At 36.9% G+C, this 24177-nt stretch overlaps 2 protein-coding genes across 2 annotated transcripts; one reads left to right on the plus strand and one right to left on the minus strand.

The window, feature by feature from the left end:
* Positions 1–12397: 12397 nt before the first annotated feature.
* LOC149676392 (uncharacterized) lies at positions 12398–13998 on the plus strand. Its single transcript, XM_089838677.1, has 2 exons — positions 12398–13588; positions 13679–13998. The coding sequence occupies exons 1-2, from the start codon at positions 12398–12400 to the stop codon at positions 13880–13882; spliced, it is 1395 nt and encodes a 464-aa protein (XP_089694803.1). The 3' UTR covers positions 13883–13998.
* On the minus strand, positions 13860–17720 carry LOC149676393 (uncharacterized). The gene is made up of 9 exons (XM_089838676.1): positions 17220–17720; positions 17060–17146; positions 16771–16974; positions 15879–16704; positions 15767–15814; positions 14991–15697; positions 14705–14929; positions 14412–14646; positions 13860–14338 (listed from the first exon to the last, which is right to left on the minus strand). The coding sequence occupies exons 1-9, from the start codon at positions 17469–17471 to the stop codon at positions 13977–13979; spliced, it is 2946 nt and encodes a 981-aa protein (XP_089694802.1). The 5' UTR covers positions 17472–17720; the 3' UTR covers positions 13860–13976.
* Between the last annotated feature and the right edge of the window lie 6457 nt (positions 17721–24177).

Below are 24177 nucleotides of genomic sequence, written 5' to 3' on the forward strand. Positions count from 1 at the left end.
TATTGAAAAATATCAAGTTAAAGTTTCAAGGCGGTGAAATGGCAAATTAGCGTCGTCTACTTTAGAGTAATGAACAATTAGCGTCGTCTGCTGTAGAATAATCTTTTGAGGTACTTACATTTTTAATTAAATTAACATACTTAGACTTAATTAATTTTCATGAAACTTGAAAAAGGCACACCTTGAATAGTTACTTGTTAATTTGAAAGTATTCCGAAACGTAACTTCGCTTTAGTTTTTAAATGATTCGATGTACAGGAGCACCAAAAACCCCATGTTATTCCTATGGGAAAATCGGCGAAAATCTGTGAATTTTCATTTAACATTACGGGAGGGTGTGGGATCTTATCTAGAAGGGCCTACCGGCCCTCTAGAATGAGAAATTATTTAGATCCTTAAGAAGTATGTCTTCAGTCTTTTATACTGTAACAAACTTTTCAATGCTCGAACTTCTTAATTGCATTCATCGCCTTGATGTCCAAGCCCAGATAGCTTGTGAAGATTTCTTAAAATTTCCAAACCAAAAAAAAGATGGCCATCGTTTTGTTAATCAAAGAGTGACCTTGAGTTTAACAATACCCAACCGCTTTTGAAATTAAAATAGCCATTGAAAAAGCTAGATTGGAAGCAAAAGAAACAATTTCAATGTAAGAATGACAGATGTTGTTGGAGTTGTAGACGCGGGACTGTTAAAGAGCGTTTTAGTGAAGGTGTGCAAACCAAAGATTGAACCTGCGTTAGAAGACTTCGAAGAAGATGAAGACGAAAATAACGATGCAATTTGTGATGTGGTACCCTCGACTACGTCGAATCTGGATTACGAAGTAGTTTCTGAGGAATGTGGTGGCTTAGCAGAAGATATGGAAACAATTCACTCTTCGTGCAACAGAAACGGAGTAAGGTTTGTAAAGCGTCAACCTGATTTAAGAAGCAGTGGTCTTCCTGTGTACGACATGGTGGCGAGCGTTGGCGCAAAAAATAGCCGAACCTTGGCAAAAAGTAGCAAATGCAACTCTCCATTTACCGCTTTTACTAACACAGGCGAAACTCTTTTCATAAGAAAAACCACCGCACTATGGCTATTGAATTCTCATGAAACTTTGTCAAATGACCGCTTACTTCGCGTAAGAGATAACTCTAGTCAAAGTTCAGGACATTTCTTGAGAACGACTAATACGAAACCATACAAAGCAGATTTTTATTATTATTAATTTATTAGTGCTCATAATTCAATTACAAAGTTGTACAATTACATAATTCACTGCCCTATATGCCACAGGAGCTGAAAGCGCTTGTGCGTGGCAGGGCTTAATCACATAATATAATAAGTAGAATTTACAGGTTACGTTCTAGTATTTCTACAACAATGACCTTGGTGAGCTTTATATATAGAAAAATAGTGTTCACGTGTAATTTCAAGAGAGAAAATCATTGCGATTTATGTTTTTAACATGTCATTAATATTTGATATTCCATTGTTAATTATCCAAATTGTAATTTGTTTCTTAAATATTTGATAAGTATCAATGTCCGAGTTTAGATAGTCACATAATTTGGGACCCAAAGGGAAAGCATGTCTTTGACCAATGGTTTTGAAGTTTCTATCACTAGAAATATTACCTTCTGTGGTAAAACGTGTAATATACGTATGACTTGGTAATAAATTTACTCTGTTTTTAAAAGTGTATAACAAAATATCTTTTACATATAGTTGTTTTACCGAGAAAACTTTAAATTCGTTATATAATAATTGTCTAGAATATAAATTGTCTTTTTTCAAGCATATACGTATTATTTTCCTTTGGAGGATTTCTAATGGTTCCATTAAATCACCATAAGCTCCCCCCCCCGACCAATTAGGCCATAAGATATCACTGATTGTGTTATAGCAAAGTATATTGTTCTAATCCATGAAAGTTCCAGAAAGTTACGAATAGCGTGGAATTTACTTAAGCTCAATCTTATTTTATTTTTTACATAATTTATTTGACTGTGCCATTTTAAGTTAGAGTCAATTTTAATCCCTAAGTACTTTACTGTATTTACCTTTTCGAGTGTATGTCATTTTATATCGCATTCTCGGCGAGTTGAACAAGAGATATCTGTATGGATTATTAGGTCGTTAGCCAAGTCCATTGGTGTAGGAGTGAAGCAAATAAATTTAGTTTTTTTAATGTTAAGTGTTAGAATATCTTTGTCTAGTTGAAGTATTGTTTTGTTTAGAACTTCTTGCGCTTTGCAGAAGGCATCTCCGCAGTTTAAACCTTCAACTAGGAGCACGGTGTCATCCGCAAAGGATACTACTTTTCCATCAATTATAAGGTTACATAAATCGTTTATATATACTAGGAAAAGGATAGGTCCAATTACTGTTAACTGAGGTACACCAAACTCTATAACTAAGGGGCCACTCTGTACCCCATCGATTCTAACAACTGCATCACGTTCATACCAATAGCTCCTGAACCATTCTAAAGTAATGCCTCGAATGCCACCTCCATCTAATTTTTCTATTAGTATTGGATGGGAAACTGTGTCAAAGGCCTTTTGTAAGTCTAAAAATACTCCAATTAATTTTTGGTTTTTGTCCACCGCCCTATACAGCCGCTCGGTAACTTCTGTTATAGCATCTTTAGTACTTAAGTTTGTACGAAAGCCATATTGATTTTTTGATAAATAATTAGTTACTTCTAAAAATTGTGATAGTTTGTTTTTTCGAGATGTTACTAAGCAGCGATATAGGCCTGTAATTTTGCATGTCTAGCTTGGATCCTGATTTATAAACCGATATTATTATAGCTCTTTTATAAATATCTGGAAATATGCCCGTTGTTAAAGATTGATTTACGAGATGTGCTAGTGGTTGGCTAATGAATTTGCTTACTTTTTTAAGGCCTTTGATCCCAATTCCATCATGCCCTTTAGCATTGGAATTTTTTAAAGAGTTTATTTCTTTTTCGATGTCATAGGGGATACTGGTGTCAAGAATAAACTTTTAGGGTTCCTGGAATTATGTGTTGTAGCTTTTTGCTTTGACAAAATATCATGGGCCAATTTTGACCCAACTAGACTAAAATGTTCGTTAAAAGAGTTAACTACTTCCTTTGGGTGTTCTTTAACCGTGTAGGTAAGATTTTTTGAGATAATTTTTTCAATTGAGTCCTGTTTTTTACTATTACTCATCGCTTCATGGACTGTGTTCCAGACTTTTATAGTATCGCGTTTGCACGTATTTATTTTATTTTTGAAGTAGTTGTTTTTAACTATTGTAACCCTTAGTAGAATAAACTTAATTCAAGGGAATAATTTCCCGAGGGCCATAAAATAATTTAGGTTAACTTACAGTTTTAATCCAAATTCAATAACAATTTTATTTCAGTTAACCTATATAGGAATAAACCCGTAACCGAACTAGTATACAAAAGTCGATCCGTCTTCGGAGAAATCATAAACAGAACTGATTGACAAAACTAAAATTATCCTAGATAACATCTGTGGAAGAGGGAGTGGCTTGTAACATGGAGGCTAGATATGCCCTGCCAGAACCAAGGAGTGGAAGCTCCAAGAGTTCTGACAGCCATGTTACATCCCCCCTCTTTAGGAACTTTTATTTATACAAAATTATAGAAAAATTTCAAACATGTTGTTTCAAGTAAAGGGTTACCCCGAGGAACCCAGAAAAATCTTTTGCAGGGGTTTCAAGTACTATCACAAAATTTTAAAAAGTTTTTTTTCTTTGGCTCTTCCGTTTGATGACGGCATTTTAGTTTTACTTCGGCCACCGAACATTATACGATTTAGTAATTCTTTTAGTGGCTTGGGTGATAAGGAAAACTGAGATTGGTTCTCGAGCAAACGAGAAATGTTCCCTGGTTAGGTTCGGGATCTTATTATTTTGGAGGTAAACTTGGACCTCGTAAGGTGACCTTAATCTTTTATTGTCTGGAGGACGGTAATAGATATCGACCTCGTTTCCTCCCGGCCTAACCGTTGCCCGCTTACACACTTCTCTACGCCATCCCAATCGAAAAGGCTCTATATAGGCATCGGGTAAGGTAGCCCTGTTTAATCGTGGGGTCCTCATCGACTCAGATAATGTGGCCGATGAACTTTCGGACTCACGTAGCGATTGGGAATGCGACTGAGAAATCTGTTCAGGTGTCAAAATCTCCTCCGAAAAGCCGGAAGAAGGTGATTGATGTGGCTCCGGTTCCGCGACTGGGTTTTCAGGAGTTTGCTCAGGCGTTGGAATCTGTTCTGTAAAACTAGAAGTTGAGTAGCTCAGGTTCTTCGACTGATTTTTCATGCTCAGGTGTTAAAATTTCTTCCGTGAAACTAGAAGTTGATGTATGTAGCTTCGTTTCCACGACTGATTTTTCATGATCAGACGGGGAAGCCTCCCCTGCCGCAGAAGGCGCACTATCATTAGTGGGATGAATGAGCTGGAAAGCTCTCATATCATGGTTAGTATGGAGTAGGAGAGGAGGGTCTTCAAAAAGGGTCATGCCCGGTTCACTATCAGAGTCAGTTGGTTGATGTGAATCATCTGGAACTGCAGGAGGGATCTGTTGATCCGCTGCTTGATCTTCTAGAGTACTTGATGTCGACGTATGAGGGACATCTGAAATAGCAGGAATGATCGGTTGATCGACTTCCTGACCGTCCTGGGTCGATGACGGTGAAGTAGAAGATGATTCAGATGAAGTAGTTGAGGAAGTCGCCGTAGGAGGGTGGTCCATGGTACCACCGTTCGTTGCAGGACTAGACTCAGGATTATCTGGAACGTTCGATTGTGAAGTAATGGCATTTTCGGCGTTGTCGAAGACAGCTACATTACTCCAGTAGAGTTTCAGATGCTTTAGGTTGACTTTCCCTACATTTTGTCCTGAGTTAGCGTCTTCCAACTCGTAGACTACGGGAGAATGTTTTGCAACTATTTTAAAGGGACCTGCCCATTTAGGACTGAGCTTTTTCATAAGCTGACCTGTCGTACTTGACAAGGGATGTGTTTCCATCCATACTAACGTTCCTACCTCAAATTCTAGAGGGTCATGACGGAGGTCATAGTATTTCTTCTGATGAGCTTTGGCTAACTTAGATAATTCATTACTGAATTCAAATTGTTCCCTAAGAACTTTTAAAGCTTTTGTACGACTGGGGTCATCAGGGTCCTGAAGGGGTTCTTCAATTTCTAAATCCCAACGGAGACGTGGCTCCCGCCCTAAATTCAAAAAGATAGGGGATCTGCCCGTGGTTTCATGGGGTGCAGAATTAATTGCAAATTGAAGAAGGTCAAGGGATTCATCCCATCTATCATGATGATTCCCTACATAGAATAATATAAGCACGCCTATTACTCTATTTACTCTTTCAGTGGGATTTCCCTTAGGCGTGTAGGGGGTGGTAAACTTTGGATTAATTCTAAAAGCTCTGCATGTCTGCAGCGAAAGTTTCGAGGTAAATTGTACTCCTCTAACACTGAGAATAGCTTTATCTAGAAATAATAGACTTGAAAGCTTGGACACAAGTCTTTGCAGTAATGGTTTTAAGTGGTATCATTTCCACGAATTTTGTCATATAATCAACAAAGACTATCAGGTATTTGTAATGGTGTCTACTTTGGGGAAAAGTTCCCATAATATCGACACTAATCTGGTCCCAAGGACTTGTGATCTCAGAGGGTTGCATTAGCCCTGGCTTTTTCCTATTTCTAGCCTTAAATTGTTGGCATAGTGTGCATCCTCTAACATAATCCTGTACATCATTAACTATAGTAGGCCACCAAGATCTATACGTCATTTTACTTAGGGTCTTATCTTTGCCCCTGTGAGCTGATAGTGGGTGGTCATGTAATAACCTCATGGCTTCTAGCCTTAAACGAGGAGGTAAATAATTTTTTTCAGGATAGTTCCTGTAAGGTCTTCTATAAAGAAGATCATTCTTTAATTCAAACATTTTATTCCTAACTGGGTTAGGTCCTTGCAAGGAATTGATAATAGGGGAAGCAAATGGGTCTTCCCTTTGAGATTTTCTCACATCTTCCAATGTAAATACTGAATATAAGGCTCTAGGACCTGCGGGACGTATTTGACCTTCAACAGAATCACTAGAGGAAGTTGATGAACTACTACCGGTAGAATTTGAACGTGTACTACTACTAGTTGGATCCTGTTTACTAGTAGATAAAGAAGGGGAAAAGCTAAAATTTATGTTTCAGACGTTTATCGGAGCTCTCGATAAAGCGTCAGCTACCACATTCTCTACTCCTTTCTTATGTTTAATTGTAAAATTAAATGTTTGAAGGTACATTGCCCATTTAACTAGACGAGAATTTGGTTCCCTGATATTAAATAACCACTGTAAAGCCTGATGGTCAGTAAGGACAGTGAATGTCCGACCTTTTAAAAAGGGCCTAAATTTCTTAACTGCTCAGCAAATGGCTAAACATTCTTTCTCGCTAGTGGAGTGCCTAGTTTCTGCGTCTTTAAGTCCTGTACTAGCGTAAGCTATAGGAACTTCTATATTATCTTGGATTTGGGAAAGAAAATCACCTAACCCGGCATCACTAGCATCTGTAATTAAAATGCAAGGGGAATCCCTTCTAAAGGAAGCTAAAGCCGGGGCCTTACAAATTTCTTCCTTAATCTTTTCGAACGCCAATTGCTGCTCGTTATTCCAAACAAATATTTGATCTTTCATTTAAGTTTATTAATAGGGGCTACTATTTGAGAGTAGTGATTAATAAACTTATTATGCCATCCTGCCCTCCCTAAACCTCTCTGTACTTCCTTGATATTTTTGGGTGGTGGGAATTTCTCAATGGCTTCAATTTTTGAAGGGTCAATATGCACTCCTTTTTCGTTAACTTTGTGACCAAAAATAGTAGCTTCCTTTTGAGCGAAACGACACTTAAACTGAAGGGTGAGACCCGCTTCCTTTAATCTATTTAGGACGAATTCTAAACACGCCAAGTGTTGATCACAATCCTCACTAAGAGAGATTAAATCATCTAAATAATCGATTAGTTGGAAGTAATCGGCATCTCTAAAAATTTCGTCAATTAAACGCTGAAAAGAGCTAGGGGCGTTACAAAGTAGAGATGGGCCGATACCGATGCCATATCGGTATCGGTACCGATATTTGGCTTTAACCGATATATCGGTATCGGTTAAAAATGAACCGATATTTCTACCCGATAGTTTTTGAAGAAAATAAATACTTATGTTGAGAGTAGATGGCGCCATAAGACCTAAACTCTGAGACAGCACAGTTTTTCATCTATTTTTGGATAACGTAACTAGTGTCTAAAATGGGTTTTTCGTATGATAAGCCAGTTTTATAGTTTCAAGTACCGAAATTGGATCGAGAATCATCTATAGAGATGAGCCGATACCGATACCATATCGGTATCGGTTTGATATCGGTTTAATCGAAGGATGGGGTAAAATATCGGTATCGGTACGTATCGGTTTCCCAAGTATCGGATCATATCGGTATCGGTTTAAACTGGTATCGGCCCATCTCTATTACAAAGCCAAAAAGGGAGTACATTAAACTCGTACTTTCCCATGTGAGTCACAAAGGCAATTTTAGGTCTGCTCTTAGGGTGCATTTCTACTTGGCAATACCCTGATTTAAGGTCAAGGGTTGTAATGAATTTTGGTCTTCCCACTCTAGCTAGCATGACCTCTATGTTAGGCAAAGGATAAGGGTCCTTGATGGTAACGCTGTTCAGTTTTCTATAATCAATACAAAACCGATAGAGTTTACCCCGTTTTGTTTGATCAACTAAAACTACGGGCAATTGACCTGCAGGAATTCCTCAATTGTTCCATGGTAGTAAATTGTAAAGTTCATCCTTTAAATTACTTTTAATTATGGGAACTAACTCCTTTTCGGAAAGAGGATGAGTCATTACTAGATTTAATTTCATAACATCCCCGAAAAAATCCTCTACTGATTCTTTATCCTTCTGACTACTTTGGGAAATCTCTATTTTAAGCTTCGAGTCAGCTTCAGAATCTATAAAAAGAGCCTTAAAATGTCTTTTAAAAGTTTTCCAAGCTAAATGAGGATGGGCAGGGTTTGTATTGCAAATATCGTCATACTGACGGATTAAATCCCTGTACCAATACAAAGCATGCCCTCGTAAAAGGAGAGGCAATGCCGCTAACTTGTCTTCATTTGATAGCTTGTGAAATTTAGCATATTCCTCAAAAGCGGCTAAAAACTCTGAGGCTAACCTTTCTGGCTGTTCAATACGGACTTTTACCGTCTGAGGAATTGTACTTCTATTTAATAATGAGGGTAGATCCCTAGCTAATTTATCCAAACTAGTAGCTATAGCTTTATTTATTGCTATATTCTGAGCTACGGCGTTAGCCTGTGTGGTTGAATTATCAGCCAAGGTTTGGAGTAAGGCTAACATAAAGGATCATAATTCCTCATCAGTAGTATCTGGTCCTAATTGCGGTATACTTCGAGACGGAGACATTTGAGTTCCGGTTGTTTTAATTCTAGGATTAGGTAAGGTGTTTGTAAAACTAACTTTAGGCTTAACACTTTTGAACGCTGATTTAGGAGGGACAAGGGAATCTATCCCAGTTTGAGGAGGGAAATTCGAGGGAGTTGAACTTCCCTTAGGAGCGGGAATGTTCTTATGAGGGAATAGTTGATAGGGCGAAAATCCCAATACTGAAGAGGCGGCCGTCCTCTTTCTTGTATCAGAATCCTCTTCATCCTTCTCTTCTTCAAGGCGAAGAATCCTGTTAAAATTCTCCAAAGGATCATCTATTTCTGGCGGTGCTACCGTGTCGCCATCGTCCCCCGCAGAGGCAAACAGTTCTTCCTTCGAATTATCTTCCCCTTTATTTAAAGTAGAATCATCCTCTGATGGTCCGAGTAGGCCATTATTTATTTAATTAAGTTTAGTTTACAATGGTCAAAATAGTCAAACAAGTTAAGTTTATACAAATAATCATGTAAGTTATCTAAATTCAGTATATTAATTACAAAGATAATTTTAGTTTTAATTTATTATTTAAATTAATTATGATTAGTTTAGATTTAATTTAATTTAATTATTTTTAATCATTTACCATCGTGGAAGCCAAGGCTTAACACCACGTGGGGGGGCGGATATACCGACAATGATAAACATGTTTTTCAACGGGACTGACCAAGGCTTAAGGCCTAGTCTTATCTAGTCGTGTCCTTGTTCGGGCGCCCTTTATGTAACCCTCAATAGAAATTAACTAAATAGGGAGAAACTCCCGAGGGCCATAAAATGAATAAAGACAACTTACTTTAAATATCCAAAAATAAAAGAAATAATTCTTCTAACTTTTATTGAAGTAAATAACAAAGGGATAAAAATCCCGCCTTAACCGGTTAACCCGTACATTTTACGGTTCTTGACTAACTAATTACAAAACCGTTCTCATTGAGAGATAACTAACGACTGCGCTTTTGATCGCAGTGATATCACTAAAGTAAAGTCGGGAGGACGAGCATGTAACATGGAGGCATATATACCCTGCCAGATCCAAGGAGTAGAAACTCTAAGGAATCTGGCAGCCATGTTACACTATGAAACGTAAAAGATCTTCGAAACGACGAAGGAAAGGAAATTTTTGTCAAAGTTTAGCTAAAAAGAATATACATTTAAGCATAAGTAGAATAATAAAACATAAGTATGCCAATTAAGCCAAATCCAACGAGAACCTTTTTTCACGTCAACTGCTTAAGTTCTTCGGCGCAGCGACCCCTAGCAGAAACTAGCAGAAACTCAATCAATGTATCCATCCGCGAATTCCGGTTTTGGTCTTGGGCGGAAATAAGACTTTTTACTGTGTTTGGAAGAGAGGAGGAGTGGGGGTGGGGGTGTTATTAGGCTAAGGCTTAGAACACAGTAACTTGTTTGTTAGCAGTTGCACCGTTGTTTAGATTTAGAGTTCATAATTTTAACGGTCAAATTATTATATTTTTACCTCTCCGAGTGACGTATGTCACGGAGAGGTTCTAATTTCGACGTGTCTGTGTGTGTGTGTGTGTGTGTGTCTGTCTGTTGTTATTGACTTACACCCCAGGGGACCGTGTTCGCAGTTTCCGAATTGAAGCAAATGTGTTCGCTATTTCCGGACCGTATTCACAGTTCCCGGAAATTTCAAAACTTGAATCTATCCACAAATCAACTGGCCACTATTACTTCATCTGACTAGTCAATTGTCTATTCTACATGAATACCAATCTACACTTATTGGCTTCAAACACCACCATTTTGCGGTCTTTGTCCATTCCACATAGACACCAGTCGGTACTTACTGGCTTCTATCACCATCATTTCTGGTCTTTGTTTTTGTCCATCCCACATGGACACCAGTTTGTACACCTGGCACCTAACACCACCATCTTCTGGTCTTTGTTTTTGTCCATCCCACATGGACACCAGTCTGTACACCTGGCTTCTAACACCACCATCTTCTGGTCTTGGTTTTTGTCCATCCCACATGGACACCAGTCTGTACACCTGGCTTCTACTCCTTAAGGTTAAGACATACGCGGCGATCGGCCAGGGTTACGAGAAACGTCCGGCCTCCCAATGGTGGGGCTTCCACCAAAGGTTCACGCAATTGCGCTGTTCTTATCCATAGCTGAGATTCGACACCGTTATATACTACCTATTTGATGAAGGCGAAGCAACCGGCGTATGCTTCATTTCAAACGCCAATATTAGTCAAGTCTCTCAAGAATGTTTAATTGTTCTTTTTCAAAACGATGTAACGCTCAATAAGGCGAACAACTATCGAAGAAAATATTTAATATTAATTATATTTATTTTAATATTTAAGATAATCATGTCCCTCAACTCAAAATTAATACGGAAAGGGTAAAACAGCAGTCTATGTGTTTGTCTATATGTGTCCGTCCGTTGTAACACTAGTGCGCTGCGTTAGAAGTTCGTTTTGTTTTGATGTGTAAAGAAATCCTTCAGAACCTTAATATTCCCGTTTTCCATAATATAAAATGAATATGTGGAAATATTTTTCGTAATTATGATGCATTTAGTACTTTTGTAGCTTTAAAGCTCCGTTTCATTTTGATATTCCAAAGATTTTGTTTAATATTATTATTTAAAATGGATGTTTATATATTACTTAAGCTATACTACATCTGTTTATAGCATAATCCTTTCTAAAGTCACAGTGAATACAAACACAACGCTGCTATGTTGGTCAAATGAACTTTTATTTGTCAATAGGCCTAGGGAACCAAAAAGTAAACGTTTGGGTTTGGTTTTCGTTTCTGTATGCAGAGACATTAACGGTTCAGAGTGAGCCGAAAGTTAAATACACTTTTAAATAATTAGGCTTAGATTTTATAATCATGGTGGAAATCTGGGCCGCGTTCAGCAGAACCCAGCGCTGCTAGCAGTGTCCTACATAACGGGATTTTGCTTTTGAATTTTGACGTCACGGTGCTTAGCGCTGAGCTAGCGCGGTCTTCAAAGAAAATAGTCGGCTTTTTGGATAACGTGACGTAAAACGCGTAGTTCTCAGCTTGGCGAAAAAACCATGGAGGAATTAATACAAATAACTTTATGGGACTATAGCTATTTAATTGGCGTGAAACCAGTTGATCACCCGAGAATTTTAAGAGATATGTTATTTTCTAATTTTAATTATAAAAGTTGTTATCTATCTCTATAAATATGTTATCCTACAATTTTTGTTAAGCCTTGGTACCTTGCACGCTTTATTGCGCTAGCGTCATTTATAAAACGCCGATGACCGGAGAAAAGCTATGACGACAGAGCTCACCGGTAAACATTTCCAAAATCCGCTGTCTTTTTTGGTGAGCTCTGCCGAACGCAGCCCAGACCAGTGAAAGGTCTGATCGTAATCGGATAATAGCTTCGTGTTTTCATGCTTTTTATGGTACGCATTTACTTTCAGTGTGTGTAGCCACAAATAAGCTTTGTTGTTATGTAACGTTAACAGTCATGTTGTTAAACTAAGAAAATCGTTGAGGTGAAACGAGAGGATAGTGTTTACATGCCAACCCTGTTGTGAATATGGCTTTGAACATAGAGGGCATACAGTTGAGGAGTAGAAAATTGGGCCTTTACAAACACGTAAAGGTAATATCCCTCCAAAGTTTTATCTCTTCATTTCCCGTTTTTCCCCCATCGGATGATTTTAATGTGTACAAGTATATCATTATTGGATGTAAAATGTCGTCTGATTTACAGTAAATTTGCTATGCTTTGTATACTGCTTTAATATTTCATAAATTTTAACTTAAGAAACATTTCCATATCTGGCTAAATAAGTTTGTAAGTAGTCGTCTTGACTCGGAGAGGTAATATTTTGGTTTTCCCAACTTGTTATTATTTAAAATGGATGTTCTAAATGCTGATGAGTTTTCCGAGCTATTAAACGATACCGATTTATTGTTACCCAAGTTATTTGGACCGTCTAGCAACGTGATATGCATTCATAAAAAATTAATTGATGGAAATCTTGTTAAAACTTTACTTCAAAACGTCTACCATTCCTTTGTGAGACTGTACAACGACAATAAACCACCTATGACGAAGAAAGGCGAACTTGCTAATGCAAAGAGTAAAAGTAATCTCACAGTTTATATGCTTTCTCAATCTGTTAGACAAAATATTGAATTTTACAAGAATACTGTGTCGTCAATTGGCGAAGTGGACGACAACGAGTTGTTGCTTCTGATCCAAGCATATGCCGAAGCAATTTTAAACTATTGGTGTCAAAAGCGGCGAATTTTTTGTGCTATAAATTCTGATGATATTGAAGATAGCCACAATGTTTCAGTAGGTGAAGAAAACTATGCAAGATCCCTATTAACGGTGGGTGGTGGATGTATGGGCCAGATTTGGAAAAAAAGCAAAAGGAAATCGTACATTGGGAATCAGGTTTTAACTGACAAACAGAAAGCTGAAGCTAAGATGCTGTACGACACAGTTTTAAAATTTCGTCAATCAACGGAGGAGAAAGCTCAGATAACATTTTCAGGTATCAAACTACGAGACACTGGAGGGCTATTCATTCCAAAAGAACAATTGCAACCATATCTTATCTTGCTCAATAAGATTTGCCGTTCTGTCCTTGACAAAAAAGGAATTGTTAAGCATGGGCAAAATGTTCTTCAAGTCGTGTTTAATACTGTCAACAACGATGATAATAAGCAGAAATTACGAGAAGTTTTCTTAGAAGGAACCAAAGGTATTGTTGAAGATGAAGCAGCTGAAACATTCAGAAAGGAGTTTGAGCGAAAATTTGTCCATGCTCTAAGCAATGAGTTTCTAACCGGCATGGATGAAAGAATTAAAGATTCCAAAAATGATTATTCTAAAGGGGCCAATGGTTTGCGCGATGAATTGTACGTTATATCGAAGAAAGGTTCCAAACCAGGCAAAGACTCTAACAATAAAGTTCCTATCAAATTACCAAAGATAAAGAAACCTACCAAAAATCATTTAATACCAAAGAAAACATTGGAAATTGATCTAACACCTGAGAAATCTACCGAAGAGTTTTTAACACCTGATAAAAACTATGTAAGCCCTATACCCACGCAAAGACCTTTGAAAGAGGTCATTAATATTGCAACAAAAAATAATCCAACTGTTCATACAACAACAAAACAGGTTGTAATCAATAACGATAACTACAATAATTTAACCACAACAAATCCTAACCAAGTTCCTAAAACAACGAAAGATGAAATTCCTCAGACCCCTAAAAGAGCTAAAACTATAAAGCAGACTGTTTTGGCTAAAAAACTGTTAGACGAACCTTCAAAGACGAGAGTGAAAAGAGTCATAAAACTTCCTAGTCGTTATTCATTGTGATTTTATTAAAGAACATTTGTTTATAAAATTTAAAAAGTGATAAACTTGTGATAAAGTTTTTTAAAAAATAATTGGCAATAAATGAATTTAACGCTTATTTTTGACCATATTTTTCTTCAAATGATTCCCTGACGTAAAGGGGAACATCTCGATAACCTTGGCCGCTGTGATGACCCTTTATGTCTATTTTGGTTAAGATAGCTTTGCGTGACGTATTAAAATTTATGCTTGTAAGTTTTCCCCCAGCTGCATGTTTATATTGTGAAAACAGGGTTTCCACGGCGCTACCATTTATGCGGATGGGACTCAAATAATGATCTCCACTGGGATAAACTCTCAGATATTCTTCTGACAATCCTTTAAGCCCATAAACCATCACACGAAGTAATGCCCAAGTCTGCCATGAAATGAATTTTTTTTGTCGGGGATGCCCTGGATTAAAATCTTTGTCTTCATCTAAAACGTAAACAGATTGGAATTACAATTTAATATTTATTAAAGACATTGTTAGAATTTTCACGTGACCCACCTAGGAGATATTTTAGCCAATTTGTGAAATAATTCATTGCCATATCGAGATTTTTTATAATGGGACTATCTAGTGAATCGATTTTTCTGTGTTTCTGGAAGAAACCATCTTCAAATAAACATTTACACGCTTTTAGGTAGTTGTATGTTTCCATAACGTTTGAAGCATCTTGTGGTTTATCTTCACCATTTGGAGGGTTTGCGTATTCAAACAAAGCAGAGAGAACTTCATTTTGCTAAAACATACTTTGGGTAAACGTAAATATTCAATTAAGTCGTTGATTATTGTTTTACTTGCAAAATGCGCGCAGGTTTAACGTTAAGCTTAGTCCAAGCGTCACGTTCAACGTAGCTCTGAACCAGTCCAGGAACTAATCTAGGTACTCCCCTGTCACGCAGTTCGTCGTCCCTCATCTTCAGATTCACTATTTGTTTCCAACCAAAACGTGTTCCATTGTTCGAAAAATCTTTGGCCCTTTCTGGATCTGACGCAAAGAGCTGGTTGATCATGTTTTTTAACTGAAACACATAAATCCAGTTATAACTCAATGTCCAGAAAACATATTAGAATATTTTAAACCTGATGGGACGGGCATGTGATAAAATAAATGTTCCTATCAAGCCGAAATGGGTTCGGAAATGATACTGGGATTTTAACGTCAATTTCGCCATTAATGGTCTTGTAGCTAGGAAAACTATCGACACGAACCATCATTTTAAGGACTGACAAGTTTGAACTGGCACCATCACAGATAATTCCGCAGACATTAAAACCTTGGCATTGAAAGGCTTTTATCACTTGAAGCAAGCAGCCAAATGTGAAATGGGCATCTGCTGTAGAAGCTGTTGAGAAATACGGCCCGATCACGTCGTAGTTTGATGTAAGATCTCTCCATAAGAATTGAAGCATATAATTTGCTTTTGATATCGTTTTCTCATCGCTAACTTCAGAATAGAGATCATCTAAGTAAGCGTACTCTTCTTTCCGCATTGCCAATCCCATAATTTTGTGATTTTTACTGTTCCATATAATTTTTGCTGCAACTTTTACTTCATCAAAAATTAATAGACCATCAGATTTTGGTTCAGCTAGCCCTAAGGAAACCTGTTCCTTTCTGAACATATCGTAGGTTTTTTTTTGATCTTGTAAATACTCGTAATTTATTCCGGGCTCGTCTAGATTTTTTGCGGTTTTCCTTTGCATGCTTCGCCAGGAAGGCAAATTCAGGATATTAAAGCCCCTTAAAGCTTCGTATGCAGCTTTACTTCTACAAGCAATGGCCAAAGCTAAATTTGTTTATAAGTTTAGAATTAACATGACATTTTTAAGCTAAAAGATGGAAAACTAAACGTTACCAATTCGATAAGTAATGATGCTCCAACGGTTTTTGTGTTTACCATTTTCTACAATTGTAAAACATTTTACAACATTTTGTTTATTACAATTCATAAGGCAAAGTTAAATTACCATTTTTCTGCTGATCACGCCGGAAATCTTCTTTTTCTATGGCAGAGTACAGAGCAGTATCCTCTTCCCAAACTTGACGAAGCCTTCGGCGAGCCTCTTTCGTAGTTTCATTTGTTTCACTTTGTTCTGACAATATTGTCTCTAACTCGTCAGAAAACCGACTTCTTATTATTGACGTGGCAGATTTCATATCGTCATGCTGTTGATCGGTCACGGAAATTTTCAGTTCATTCAGCTTCGCTTTTAGCCTAATGTTTCTGTTCTTTAGGTTTTGATATCTGTAGGAGACTTTTATCTTTTTTGCTGCGAGACTGTGTGGTGAAAGGAATGAAGTTGGGTGTGTTGACGAGGGATCACTTCTTCTTTTCCGGGCACTGGGACTTGATAAGGCATTCACCCTTCTTCTCAAACAAGAGTTTCTCAAATATCTCAAGAGACTTTTACATTCTTTACAAACGTTTCCTTCATTGTCAGCTATACGATTTCCTTTTTTAAACCAACCTGGGCAACGTTTTGAAGCAACATGTTTTATGGGATACTCATAAATGATTAAGTTCCTGGGTTTATTTGGCAAGGTGGATAAAATATCTTTAGAGTCACTAGCAATGCCGTTGCAAAAGATGTTTCCAATATCTGAAAAGTCTAGCAGTATGGCGCTAGCCTTTTCCTCCAAAAAAATGTTATTTTCAAATATAATATCCTCTTTAACCACCCCTTTGTTAAGTACAACAAATTTCAAAACGCCAGCAGAATTTAGAACATATTTGAATGGTTCTGTACAGTATTGTACTTCAAAGGATCCTCTTCTTGTTATTTCCAAAACGCACTGAAAAGTCCTTATTTCAATATTTTGAACAAAATTGAAAATAAAAACAATATTAAATCTACAAACTTGTTTATCTGGGGAGAATTTTTCAGCGATTTCAAGATTCTTAAAATGAGAAGCCAGACTCTTCATTGAATTAGCCAAGACCCCAGGAAATTCTTTTACGCTATCCCGTAGTTCAATTTCCGTCACTTTGAAAGTTTCCAAACTAGTTTGGTTTTTGGGTGATACACTCTGGAACTCATGTTCGCAATCTGCAACGTTATGGTCCTTTGTGGAACGCAAATATTATATTAAGCCAGATTAACACAAATATTTTGTATTATATAACTGAAAACTATCATAAAATAAATACCTTCACAAAACCTAACGAAGTTTCGGTCGCTTTTTTAAACAACTTTACAGATCCTTCTTGTAAATTAGGACACGTTATTTCAAAATTCTGGTTAAATGATAATTAAAATTTCATTATCGATCATACAGAAATTAAAATTGTAACAAAATAAGCAACTAACTTGATTAAAAGAATCATCTTCTTTTGTGTTATTTCCAGACTCAGTGCCCACGCTTAACTTAACCCTTGGCAATTGGTTTTTGAGCGCCGTAGTTTGAGTTAACGCGGATTTAAACGTTTTAAGTGTTAGATTGCATTGAATGGACTTTGATACAGCTTTTATCGATTTAGGAATTAAATTGCACTGAATAGACTTAATTACCTTATTAGCTACGATATCTTTTGAAACATTTGACTTCAAAATGCTGTACATTTTTAACCACCTAGTGACCTAGGCCTAGAGTAACAGTCTGCTTTGCTGGTAAAGAAGACATACGAAAAAAGTAGTTCGCGTTCGAAACTCGTCCATATAGAAACACGAATAGAGAGAGACTAAGGCAGCCTAGGCAGGTGAACTAGTAAAAGCGGTATAAGCCTGCTGAACGTTATAGTCCTCTCTATTCCCTTTAGCTGGTGGACATATGATAGCCAATCAAAAAATTCCAATTTTATAATTCCACCCCATTTGTCTATCCTTCCGTTTATGTAGTTTGTGTTGTAGTCCGCTATGCGGTCGGTTGTGAAAAAAGGTTATAGACATCAATTAACACGGGAAATGGGCTAATTGGCATACTTATGTTTTATTATTCTACTTATGATTTAAGTAAATTAAAAAGAAATCAACGTTTAGGTCTTTTGAAAAATGCTGATAAAGAACTTATCGAAACTCTAAGCGAAGTCGCTCTTAATATCCTTAATGGAAATCTCGAATTAAGTTCGAATAATTTTAAAAAATTATCTAAATATAAAAATAAATTAGGAAAAATCGCCGATAATAAAGTTAGTTTGAAATTAAAAAGATCGATATTAACAGAAGTGGATCATATTACAGCTCCCTAGAAGTACTGGACGATATAACATCGCAATGCATCAGCATCGTCTCCCAGCACTGAAGAGAAAAGGATATATGCGAAACGCAGCGGCGAATTTGTGAACTAAACCAGAGGAATGATTTTGGCGCGAAAGTAATTTTTAAAAAGCGGGCGAAGCAAACGGAAGTAAGTGGTAGGCTGGTAGCCAATGAGGAAAGGTTTGAGAGAGAAGAGCGCGGAAGGAAACAAGTTGTTCCATACATAGTGTTGGGTTGTGAATATAATAGTGGAAGTCCACTTTATTTTTCCGCGGTCTATAGGTATTTTTTAAACGCTTGTGTTGAAAAGGAAATTAATATGAATTCAAATTATCAAAATAGCCTTCATCATGCTAGAATATTTCTAATGTACCCTTTGTACAGTACAGCACTGAGCTAAGATTCCACCGATCGATTTAAAGGTTTTTAGCGGGGATAGTTGGACCGATTTATTACTAATTAAAGGTTATGTGCGTCGACATGGAAATTTGTTTTCCTTTTTTAAGTGTGACAAATTTTTCAATGCTTTAACGTTTTCCGTTTGCGAAAGATGCTGGTCAATATTTTTCAGTTTTACAAAACGTTTTTTTTTTGTTGCTTACGGTTAAGTGCTTTTAATATCACATAGATCGTGTTCTGATGTCTCTTTAATGTGGGCATGTAACCATTGCAATTAGTTACATTGATCCTAACATAAGTCATTCTAAATCAAAATTATAACGCGTTAATAAGCTTCACACTAATCATAACACTGACGGCTGTCTGACAGCCATTATCATCAACCGGAACATCCGTAAGCTAACCTTACTTAAGATCCGGGTTAATGGGAAAACTATACTTGTAAAACTGAGCTATAGATGGCGGGCTTGGATGTCTTGGAAGAAAACGCTGTTTACAAAAGCATAACCTACGTCCAGTACTTATAGGGAGCTGTAATATGATTCACTTATGATATTAATTAATCAAAAAGGCGGAGGGATCTTTTCTTTGCTTTTACCCTTGGCCGCGGCTGTTATGGGATCTTTATTTAGAAAATGAAATTCGCAAAAAAATTACTTTAGTACCTCATGAAAAACCCGAATCGTCTCCGGTTTCCAACGACGTCAATACGTTAACTAATATGGAAAATGATATGCGCGAAATAATTAACAACGTTCATTTAGACGATAAAACTAAATGGGTTTTATATCAACAATTATGGGAAAGATATCAAACCACTAAAAATTCTAAAGAACATAATTCTTTACAACCTTGGATTAATTTATTTTCAATGGAATATAGATCACGCGCGAAAGATATTTTAAATTATTTGTCGACTAACGAAATAAGAGTCAAGTGGTCTGATAAAGACGGATCCGTTTTTATAGACGATTCTCGAGTATTAAACAGCGATATTAGCGAATTAGTCTATTACGCTATTAAATATTTCGACGAAGGAAACGTTTTATTATCCCCGCCTATTGGATGGAAAGAATTCGAACCATTTGTCGAAAATTACGATAAAAAACTAATAGGCCAGGACAGATAGGCCGAAAAAGGGCTTGACCTAGAACATTTGAACATAAAGATGAAAATTGATACATGTGTTGTTTTTGACCCAACAAAAAATTTACTAAAAGTCCCCTGCTGTAGAGCCATCTTGGAAAATGGCCGCTGTGAATTTCAGCTACAATGTATTCCACGTTCTTCATCAAAAATTATGAAAATTGGTTCACTTTATGATTGGAACCACATGAACATCTTGGCAAAATTTTATAGCTCTGTGTTCAATAGTGTGGCCGCCATATTGGAAAATGGCCGCCGTGAATGCTAGGTACAGTATATTTCACCATGTTTTTGGAAAATTATGAAAATTGATGGGTATTATAAACCGAGCTGTATGAACCTCATAGTAAAATATTGAAGTCATTAGTCAGATAGTTTGGCCGCCATGTTGGAAAATGACCGCCATCAATGTCATTTAGATTAAGCATATGGTTCAAAAATTATGAAAATTGGTAATAATTATGTTAAAGACTGTCTTAACATCATACTTGAATATTGAAGACGTGCTACAGATAGTTTGGGTGCCATCTTGGAAAATGACTGCTGGAAATGCTAAAAATATTTCAAATATATGTCTGGAGAAGCACCTAACATTGGAAGTGTTGGATTTACAAAGAGTCCTACTGAGAAAGTGTATACATTTTTCCGTATCATTTTGTATTTGCTTGTTGCAATGCTTTCATTTCTAAGTCCTTCTTGAGCATACTTGTTGTTTGATAAATCTGCACCATTGAATACGCTTTTAAGGAACGCTATATTCACTTCTTTCCTTCTTTTACATATTAAACCAAATTTTGAGGCGGTAATCCTGGGTCTCCGTTCACTTTTCCACAGGAGGCAATTTGATTCTTCTCGAGTATCTCTTTCTTATACAATGGCTGTGTTCAAAACAAGTTTAATAGTGTCGGGTGCTAGGGACATGGCTCTCTCTAAAAGTGGTTGGACACTTTGGTCAATTTCATGCAACCTCAGAGGAAGTGCGATCTGCATGACTAGTTCCTCTTGAGGGTGAACATTGTGTTCGGTAGCTGATGTGCTATCCTTCTTAGCAAATGAGCGAATTGCTGGAGCAAAATTGTTTTCTTGTTGAATTTTACACAACATTGAGTGCTTTTTGCCAGCTTCTAATTTCGCGACAGTAATTTTAATTCTCTCCTGCATGATATTCACATCAATGTCATTTCCTTCATTATCTAATGAGTTGAACTCTTGTTGTTTCTTGCATCTTTCCCTAAGCAACTAAATACAAAATACATGTAAATCGGTGTTAAATTAAGCATAATAATTAATAAAGATTATCTTACTTGCTTGATGTGGCGCCTTCCACAAATTCCATAACCAAGGCTTAGGTGCGACTGGCCCCTTTTTGGAAACGGAAATGCTACCCCTCAATACATCTAAGTCACGTGACTAGAGATCGAGCAACATTCGAACAAAATGGCCAAGACCACTAGTTTTATTTTATAAAACCAACTGTTGGGGATTATTGGACGAAAAGTATATTTTCCGAGTCGTTCAATAGAATTTTTAACCCCAAAGTGTGGCTTTACTCGTAAGCTTCAAAAAGATACCTTAAATGCTCAAATCTTCTATAATATTGTAGATGGGCAGATCTTTTAGGAGAGAGTAGGATGGAGCCAATTAAAACGAAGAAAATTATATCGTGATCCCTTCGTTTAAATAATGAAACATTAAAAACATGAGTGGTCAAAATCGATTCACTGAAGTCACAGATATTCAAATTTTCAGTTTTAAAGACATGATTATAAAACATTACCAGGAGTACATAAATCCCGAAGGGAGTTTATTATACTCCTGAAAATATCAGTTTTTCACCCTGAATGATGTTTTCCCTGCAATAAACCTATGACGTAGTTGTGACGTTGCACAAACACTAATACAAGCTGGAGCAAACTAACAGTTTGCGAAAAGACCTATTGGAAGTATCGTCCTATTAGTGGGCGGTACCTTTCTATTGGCCGACTCGGAGTGTTGTCAGCTGTTTCATGGACGAAGTAATACTTAAGGACCGATGGCAGCCCATAGAGCCGCATACTAAGCGACTAAACAACCAAGGTTAAGCTTACTTCCCTCTTTTCAGCCCCAAAATGGAGGGGGGGGGGCTATGAAACATACCGAGTCAAATCCCGGAAAAAGCTGGCGCCATCTAGACTAAATAAGACGTTAGCCACTTCCCTCTTTAGAACGTTGATTCCCCCATATGCCCCCCACTATCCAGTTTGCTACTATGTGCCGCTAGAAGGCGAATTAACAAGTTTTTTTCAACTTTCTCCCTCTGCCATCCGTCCTTTAGTATTGGTTCGTCCATGGCTGTTTTAACCTTTCCATCGCGATTGATAAGCAAAAGCTCACGCAAATATCTACCCGGGATAGATATTTGCTTGACAGATCACGTTTTGGTGTCTATGTGGGATAGACTAAGACCAGATGAAGGTCGTGTTAGAAGTAGATAAGTACAGATTGTTGTCAAGGCCGAGCAGATGGCATTGATAAAAGCCAATAAATACAGATTGGTGTCTATGTGGGATAGAAAGAGACAAAGACCAGCAGATGGTGGTGTTAGAAGCCCACAAGTATATGTCCATGACGTAGAAAAGGCTAGATGAAGGAATTTGTCTCCAGTGGAATAGCTACCATTGTGAAATCCATTTTTCAAAATTTCTCTGAACTGTGATAGCGGTTCGGAAATAGTGAACACATTTGCACCGATTTGCAAAATGCGAACAAGCTCCCCTTGGGGTGCAAAAACAGCCACAGACACAGCCTTAACAGAACCTCTTAGAGGTAAAAGCGCTAGAACGACTGTTTTCTAAAAGAGTACTCAGTTTTATTAAGCACGCACAGGATTAATAATATCCACCTTTATTTCCAAGATAGCGTAGCAATCCAATTGTAAAATTTGAACTATCCGAGATAAAGAACGAAGAAGCTAAACTTGGATGTGTATAGTGGGAAAATATGACGAACGTAGCACGTATTCTTAGATATTGCTCTACCAATGTAAATATTAGCTCTATTAAAATTCTGAGTAATAAGAAAAAAATATTAAACTCTTATTTTTTTACACATTGTAAAGATTCCAATATGGGGATCCTATGAAAAAACAGTTCTTGCGGATGTTTTTGGTGTAGTGAAATTAGTTGTGGATTCTACAATTGCCAAAATCGGCCTGAAGTAACTCGCTACTATCAACAGGAATACGTAGATTTCTTCAACGTGGAATCTTTACCTTTAACAGTCCATTTTCTTGGCCTTTCTGCTTGAATTAAAGGGGAGAGTGTAGCCTGACGTCATGCATAATTTTTTTGCACTTAAAGATAACGTGATAACGTCTTAGCTTCCACGTCCCAAAAGAGTTATCCAAACCATCCTTTACATTCGAATGACCAATGAGAATCTGGTGGATTAATGAAGTTTCAAACCCTTCCTCATACCGTCAATCAGATTTTAGTATACATGGGGGGTGTACCTCATATGAGCAGTTCCCTGTAGAGCAGTTCTCGAAATAGCAACCGCGATTCCAAAAAACAGCGGAGTTTTTCAAAACTGCTGTTTTAGAAATAGCAGTGTTTGTGTTGAGTTTTGAGCATTTCTTAACAATACAGTTGTATTCGTTGGTTTCAAAAACTACCCTTTTCTGTGATCATTTAATTAGTAATGTGACCTACTAACGGATCGTGTTTATGATTTTTTTTAAATTACACTTAAATATTGTACGATTCTTCAATATCAATTTACAAGAATTTGGAAAAGGCATATTAAAATTCGAGAAAGGTTATTTTATTTTGGAATAGATAATTGTAAACTATTATTTTTTGGAAAGGCATATTATAGTTCGAGAAAGGTTATTTTATTTCGGAAGTAGATAATTGTAGTAGACATTGTTACACCATTTCCAAAATATTACTAACCTAAGTCTAACCAAACGAAACAAAACCTAACCTAACCTAACCTGACCTAATACTATTTAGTTGAAATAATCAACTTTAACCTAACCAAATTATCCTTATCTGACCTAGTTCTTTTTGAGTTCATATAACCCAGCTGGGCAAGCTTACACCATAATATACAACTATCGCCGTCAATTTGCCAGAATGGTTCTGGCAGAATCAAGTCGGGAGCATGTCGAAAATTCTGCCAAACCAAAAAAGCAAAAATACCTATAACCATTTTCAGTACAATGTAAAATTAAATTAAAAAAAAATTAAAAAAGCCTTGTATCTTCCCCCACGAACGGTGAATTTTCTTGAAATTAAGCATACACATTCTAATTGAACTCCTCTATCGAATAAACCCGGTCTCGTTAATTGCAACTTGGTCATTCTAATTGAAATTAACTAAAAACGGAAGTTTTTGGGGGAAAAACCGTCTACCTTCCCCCACGAACGGTGAATTTTCTTGAAATTAAGCATACACATTCTAATTGAACTCCTCTATCAAATGAACCAGGTCTCGTTAATTGCAACTCGGTCATTCTAATTGAAATTAATTAAGAACTGATTTT

This window comes from Phalangium opilio, unplaced genomic scaffold (genome assembly GCF_054372755.1).
Source record: "Phalangium opilio isolate 3A_F unplaced genomic scaffold, DU_Popi_V2 ptg000046l_1, whole genome shotgun sequence".
NCBI classification, from domain to species: Eukaryota; Metazoa; Arthropoda; class Arachnida; order Opiliones; family Phalangiidae; genus Phalangium; species Phalangium opilio.